The 7,227-nt window shown below is 42.4% G+C and overlaps 1 protein-coding gene across 2 annotated transcripts; it reads left to right on the top strand.

Moving 5' to 3' along the window:
* Nucleotides 1-402: 402 nt before the first annotated feature.
* Nucleotides 403-6,867, top strand: LOC110508816 (COUP transcription factor 2-like). 2 transcript variants are annotated; one of them, XM_036981712.2, is made up of 3 exons: nt 403-1,486; nt 2,215-2,742; nt 4,840-6,867. In XM_036981712.2, exons 1-3 carry the CDS (start codon nt 1,021-1,023, stop codon nt 5,112-5,114), a joined length of 1,269 nt encoding a protein of 422 aa, XP_036837607.2. In that variant the 5' UTR covers nt 403-1,020; the 3' UTR covers nt 5,115-6,867. The 2 variants fall into 2 exon arrangements, with proteins under 2 accessions (XP_036837607.2, XP_090078106.1); XM_090221980.1 differs by having other exon boundaries at nt 527-1,486; nt 2,158-2,742; nt 4,840-6,063.
* The last annotated feature ends 360 nt before the right edge of the window (nt 6,868-7,227 follow it).

Raw genomic sequence — 7,227 nt, 5'->3', positions numbered from 1 at the left:
AAAAGCATTTCCATTCATCAATGTTACAACCTAATAGAGGAAACGACATGTACTACAACCAGTATGCTGTCTAAATGTAATATCATAACAATAAACAACGAATAAATCACATACATCCAATGTATCCATTCGTAAAGAGCCATTTAATCCCCAGTGGTAGGCTATATATACAGACACACAGGGAGATGTAGAGCTGCGTTATCAGAAATACACCAATGAATGTGCGGCATGCTAGTTCATCTCTCTGAACCCCGATCTCTCCAAAACCAATCAGAACTCTACCAAAGCATCATTCCGGTAAACCAATAGGCCTAGTTTCCACCTTGTACTAGGTCTACTCCATTCGCGCACGGAGCAAAGGACTTCCTCGCTCCTTATATGGCTGACCCGCTCAATGGAGACGTCAGAGGCACACCCGTTTTGTCCAAGCACATTATCCCATTCTACAGGACACGTCCAGCCATCATCAAAATCCGCTTTCTCTCGCCGTTGTCTTTCTTTTTACGATAATTTGTAATTTATTGGAATAGCACGAGCCACGGTGCAGCTGTTTTCATTAACCCAGTTCTAGTTGCTGCGTCACCGCCATGCAACACGGGATATCTGATTAGTGAGCACAGTTTTACTGGGTTGGATAGAGGGAATAGAGAATGACTCACATTTTGAAAAAGGGAATGCTTTGACTACAGTGTGGATTTTGACTGGATGCAAGTGTGTTTTAATGTGTGTTTTAATGTGTGTTTGAATGTGTTTTTCCGATGGTGCATCACAGAGTGTTTTATGCTATTTAGAAATGTTACTTTAATTTGCTAAGTGGTTAACTATATTCAGTCAGATTTCTCACGCGTTCATCAACCGCCGGCACTTTACATACTGTTATGCTTTAAGCATCTTAATTACTGAATACAATGGTGCAATAATTTAGTATTTATATATTTGTGCCTTTACTTGTCGACACCCGCGGGCAGCACACTGGGGTAAAAACGAAACGGAAAGTTTTGGAAACATTGACGGATAGATATGGCAATGGTAACGTGGAGAAACGGCGAGGAAGATGTCGCCCGCGACTCTCAAGGCGGAATCTCTTCCCCGGTCTCTCAAGGCGAACCGTTATCCCTCTCTACCGACCTAACGGGACACCTCAATCCCACATACTCTCTGGATATCCCATCAACACGTCAGACACCCCAAGGCGCTCATTCAAGCAATACATCTCAATCAATCACTAGCCAAACGTCGACTAACTCCATGGACAAACAACAGCCTCAGCAGATCGAGTGTGTGGTGTGCGGGGATAAATCCAGCGGGAAGCACTATGGTCAGTTCACATGTGAGGGGTGTAAGAGCTTCTTCAAACGGAGCGTCAGACGGAACCTCGGCTACACCTGCCGCGCTAGCAGGAACTGTCCCATTGATCAACACCACAGGAATCAATGCCAGTACTGCCGCCTCAAGAAATGTGTCAAAGTGGGAATGCGGAGAGAAGGTAAACAAGCTTGTTTCTCATCTTTTTTTAGGTCACTATAGTCTGTAGCTGTAGTCACTAGAAGCCAATGATTTAAAACCAAAACAGATTCTCTAAAGATAAGGTTCATATACTCACTACATTATAACAACATATTCATACGTGTAGTTCAGATAGGCTATACGATAATATAACACTGTTATATCTCCATTATTGACCTCCTAATAATAGTGTCCATGAGCTTATTGTCTCAGAGGAATAAAGGAAATGGGTGTTGTGTTTTTACACGCTTAGAAAAAAAAGAGTTATATAGAATATAGAACCTTGTATGAAGCAAGCGATAGAACCCTTTTTGTTCCATCAGGATTGGTAGGCATTTATTCAGACTGACACACCGTTATGCAATATACTTACCAATAGTATCTGTCACCTTGTAGGCCAACGTACCGTTACCTACCAGACATTAATATTGATATGTCACCTTGTAGGCCAATGCACCGTTATCTACCAGATATTAATATTGATATGTCACCTTGTAGGCCAACGCACCGTTATCTACCAAACATTAATACTGATATGTCACCTTGTAGGCCAACGCACCGTTATCTACCAGACATTAATACTGATATGTCACCTTGTAGGCCAACGCACCGTTACCTACCAGACATTAATACTGATATGTCACCTTGTAGGCCAACGCACCGTTATCTACCAAACATTAATACTGTCTCTGTCTCGTTGTATCACAGCGGTTCAGAGAGGGAGGATGCTGCCTACTCAACCGTACCACGGTCAGTTCTCCATAACCAACGGAGACCCTCTCCAATGCCACTCCTACCTTTCTGGATACATCTCCCTGCTCATGCGAGCCGAGCCCTACCCCACATCCAGATACAGCACGCAGTGTATGCAGTCCAACAACCTCGTGGGGATCGAGAACATCTGTGAGCTGGCCGCCCGGATGCTGTTCTCGGCGGTGGAGTGGGCCCGAAACATCCCCTTCTTCCCCGACCTCCAGATCACCGACCAGGTCGCCCTGCTCCGGCTCACTTGGAGCGAGTTGTTCGTGCTGAACGCGGCCCAGTGCTCAATGCCGGTGCATGTGGCTCCTCTCCTGGCCGCGGCAGGGCTGCATGCCGCCCCCATGTCGGCGGAGAGAGTCGTGTCTTTCATGGACCATATCCGGATCTTCCAGGAGCAGGTGGAGAAGCTGAAGGTTCTGCATGTTGACTCAGCCGAGTACAGCTGCATTAAGGCTATAGTTCTCTTTACGTCAGGTAAACACACAACGCTATGCTTCACTGCTGTTTACTATGACTGGTATCAATACAAACCTAAACATAGACAAGCATCACCCTCATCGGCAACAGGAACAGCTATAGTTGTGTTCCCCAAATCACCACAAATGAAATATGTAAATTACCCCTCAAATTCAGTTTTCAACCAATCCTATGAGTTGAATGCCGAATGTGAAAACGTAATAGGTCTACTATAAATACCTGCAATAACATTGAGGCAATTGGACTCAACAACGTTCGTGAATTATATAAATATATGATGATTTTATACATTTGTTTTTACAATAATTAATTCAGCATGGTTATGATATAGGCCCCTGTGAATGATATGATTAATAATATTATTGGCGTTTGATTTAATTCATTCGATTTATTTTCAAACTAATAATAATGATTATTATCAAAATATTTGACAGGCTATTTTTGTTAGGTGTATGACCTACAGTGTCACGTTCTGACCTTTATTTCCTTTGTTTTGTATTTATTTAGTATGGTCAGGGCGTGGGTTGGGTGGGCAGTCTGTTTGTTTTTCTATGTTTTGGGGCATTTCTATGTTTTCGGCCTAGTATGGTTCTCAATCAGAGGCAGGTGTCATTAGTTGTCTCTGATTGAGAATCATACTTAGGTAGCCTGGGTTGCACTGTTTGTTTGTGGGTGATTGTCTATGTTGATGGCCTGTTTCAGCACAGGTCTCATTTTGTAGCTTCACGGTCGAATTTGGTTTATTGTTTTGGTTACTCGTTTGTATAGTGTTCAGTCTTTCTTGATTAAAGATTTGCCATGGACACTTACCACGCCGCGTATTGGTCCTCAGATCCATCTCGTCTCTCCTCTTCAGATGAAGAGGAGGACGGCCGTGACATACAGACATGTAAATGATTCACCTATCATCAGCCACACAACTTAACCATTACCGACAGGAAATTAAATATGTCATAATGAAGAAAAGTCTACCTATATTTAATTTCGTTTTGCAGAATTTCTTAAATACCATAATGTATTTAAACAACTAGGCCTGAGTCTAAAAAGCCTTATGGTGGCGAGATGAACAATTATTTTTTTATGTCCTATAAAAAAATAAACCAAATCATGTATTTTGTCAACGCAAGTCGATGGATGCCTTGACTGTAAAACAAATAGTATTAGACTAGTCACCGCAGAGCCAGGCCGTGAGCAGTGTTCTGTGCACGTGTTGTAGAACTAGGACATAACCCTTTACTCACTCCTGTATTGTAGCGCTGCTACACTTAGAACAAAGGGTGCTATCTAGAACCTAAACGGGTTCTTCGGCTGTCCCCATAGGAGAACCCTTTGAATAACAGTATTTTGTTCCAGGTAGAACCTCTTTGGTTCCAGGTAGAACCCTTTCCACAGAGGGTTCTCTACCTGGTACGTTATATAGGACTGTCATGTTATTATAGACCCGTTTAATTTAGCAGACAGGGCTGAACGTTATATAGGCCTGTTTGTGATGTTATTATTGACCCGTTTAATTTAGCAGACAGGGCTGAACGTTATATAGGCCTGTTTGTCATGTTATTATTGACCCGTTTAATTTAGCAGACAGGGCTGAACGTTATATAGGCCTGTTTGTCATGTTACTTCGGACCCGTTTCAATTCAAAGAGAGGGCCATGTTCTATTGATACACCCCTGTAGCGCCATTTTGAGTTAAGCAAATACGGCATAATTAGCTTTGTCTTGTTTTTAAAGCAGTTAAATTGATTTCATAAATTGGAGTGGGCCTACATAGGCATACAACATACTGTATAAACAATAGCCTATATTAATATTGATTTCGAAAAATTGCCGTAGGCGTTAAATGTCTATGCCATATTGGCTGGATTTACACAAACAGCCCAATTCTGATATTTTGCTCAATTATTGGTCAAAGAGCTGATTTGATTAATCAAAAGAGCAAAAACGAGAACGGAATTGGGCTGCCTGTGTAAACTCTGCCATTGTGTTATTTGTAATTAATTGATGATCTAATATTAGCCAATATTGCATTGTACACGAAGAAGATAAGCCTATATTATTGATAATGATTTCTGATTTTAATTCTCTGTTTTTATAGATGCGTGCGGTCTGTCAGACGTGACTCACGTGGACGATCTTCAGGAGAAGTCCCAGTGCGCCCTGGAAGAGTACATCAGGAGCCAGTACCCTAACCAACCGAACCGGTTTGGGAAGCTACTACTCCGTCTGCCCTCTCTACGCACCGTCTCCTCGTCCGTTATAGAACAGTTATTCTTCATCCGGTTGGTCGGAAAAACACCAATAGAAACTCTCATTAGGGATATGTTGCTTTCCGGAAGCAGTTTTAATTGGCCTTACATGTCGATGCAGTAGAATAAGAACATTCCAGAACACACCAGGAATGGAATCATAGAACTAGAATGTTCTATGGGTGGAACTGTCAGAGGAACAGGCAACATTCTAAAGCAGTGGTTCACAACCTTTATCTGTAACTGTACCAGCAACTAGATGTTACTCTGCCCGGAGTCCCCTGGAGTCCCCTGGAGTACCCCTGGAGTCCCCCCGGAGTCCCCTGGAGTACCCCTGGAGTTCCCTGGAGTCCCCCCGGAGTCCCCTGGAGTCCCCCCGGAGTCCCCTGGAGTAACCCTGGAGTCCCCCCGGAGTAGCCCCAGAGTCCCCTGGAGTCCCCTGGAGTCCCCCCGGAGTCCCCTGGAGTACCCACTCAGGTGCATTTTACTAGCAGGCCTATGGTCTCATGAGTCTTCTCCAGTAACCCCTGAGGTTAGGCCAAGTACCCCCAGGGGTCCTAGTTGGGAACCACTGTTCTAAAGCATGAAAAGAGACTAATTAAATGACAGGGATCCTCCTCACAAATCATGATTTGGGAAACAAAATAGAGTATTTATTTGACCCTGTATGTATATTTATTGTGCATGTTAATGATTTTTATTTTTTACAAATGTTTTCCATTTGACCCTGGATAAGAATTTGACAAGGGAATTGTTGTAGTTTTTTTCCGACTTTGTCTTTTGTCCATACATGTCTTTTTGTATAATGTGCTCCAAACATGGAACTAAAACATGAATAGTTTCTTTGAATATTTCAATAAACACAGTAGTCCAGGGGTACTCTAATACTATTAGAGATGATCTGAGCACACAGATGTCCTAGATGGCAAAGGTCTGGATGGATATTGTCATTCATCAGTGTAACAGACCCTCACAACCCAAACCGTCCAACTGTTCACAGCCCTTAGCAGTTGAAAAGCTAATTTCCTGCAATTATGTGTTCATATGATACCAGGACTCAAATCCCAACCCAATTAAATGTGAAAATGTAAAAAAACATGTTCTGGGTCACGATCCCATGGTCCTTATTGACTCCGTTCTGGATGGTATAGTGTACCATATCGCCAGTTCATGTTACCACCACCCCCCTGACAGAACTATATTCATGTTACCACCATCCCCCTGACAGAACTATATTCATGTTACCACCATCCCCCTGACAGAACTATATTCATGTTACCACCATCCCCCTGACAGAACTATATTCATGTTACCACCATCCCCCTGACAGAACTATATTCATGTTACCACCATCCCCCTGACAGAACTATATTCATGTTACCACCACCCCCCTGACAGAACTATATTCATGTTACCACCATCCCACTGACAGATAGGTTACAGTTCAAATGAGTTAAGTCATCTTTGTAAGTATCAGGATATATCTGGTAACTTTCATGTGGTGATTGCCTGCGTTGCTACATCCTTAACAAATAAAGTCAATATGAAAAAGCAATTTTCACTCCTTAAGAAGATACACCTCTTAGGGTTTCCACATGGACAACTAAATACTGGGTCATTCATCAGATGTAATGAGCAGTGTGGTTGGGAATGACTTCCTCAGCCATATACTGCATCACTGCAGGGTATTGGTAACCTTCAATACTTTCAGTGGCTGTGCAAATGACTGCAGCTGATGTGCTTGTGTGAATGTTTTATTGATACAAATTATGTTTGTTGATTTTGAAACAACACTCTGATGTACTGTGGCAAAGTATTGCCATACCATATTAAATTATAAATCATGATTTATTAATAAAAGCTATTTCTCATTCAAATGTCTCTAGTTACTGTGTGTGTGTGTGTGTGTATGAGTGTGTGTGTGTGTGTGTGTGTGTGTGTGTGTGTGTGTGTGTGTGTGTGTGTGTGTGTGTGTGTGTGTGTGTGTGTGTGTTGTCGTGGAATGTGATGTTGGTGTGATCAGTAGTTGTTCCTTCCAACTTGTCGTTCTAAATCACAGTAATCTCTCTCTTAGACTGGCGCCATACTGGTGTCAACATCCACTGGAGTTTCTGCCATTTCACGTTACGATATTTCAGAAGCCAACCAACCATAAAGAGCTACTGTATTCAACACGGAATCATGCAGTCAATGGGTCTTACAACATATATCGCTTTGGATAAAAATAGCCCAGATGT

Source organism: Oncorhynchus mykiss, chromosome 26, assembly GCF_057628025.1.
Source record: "Oncorhynchus mykiss isolate SJ-2025 chromosome 26, ASM5762802v1, whole genome shotgun sequence".
NCBI lineage: Eukaryota > Metazoa > Chordata > Actinopteri > Salmoniformes > Salmonidae > Oncorhynchus > Oncorhynchus mykiss.
The sequence above is the reverse complement of the archived record's forward strand: the minus strand, read 5'-3'. Positions and strand labels throughout refer to the sequence as shown.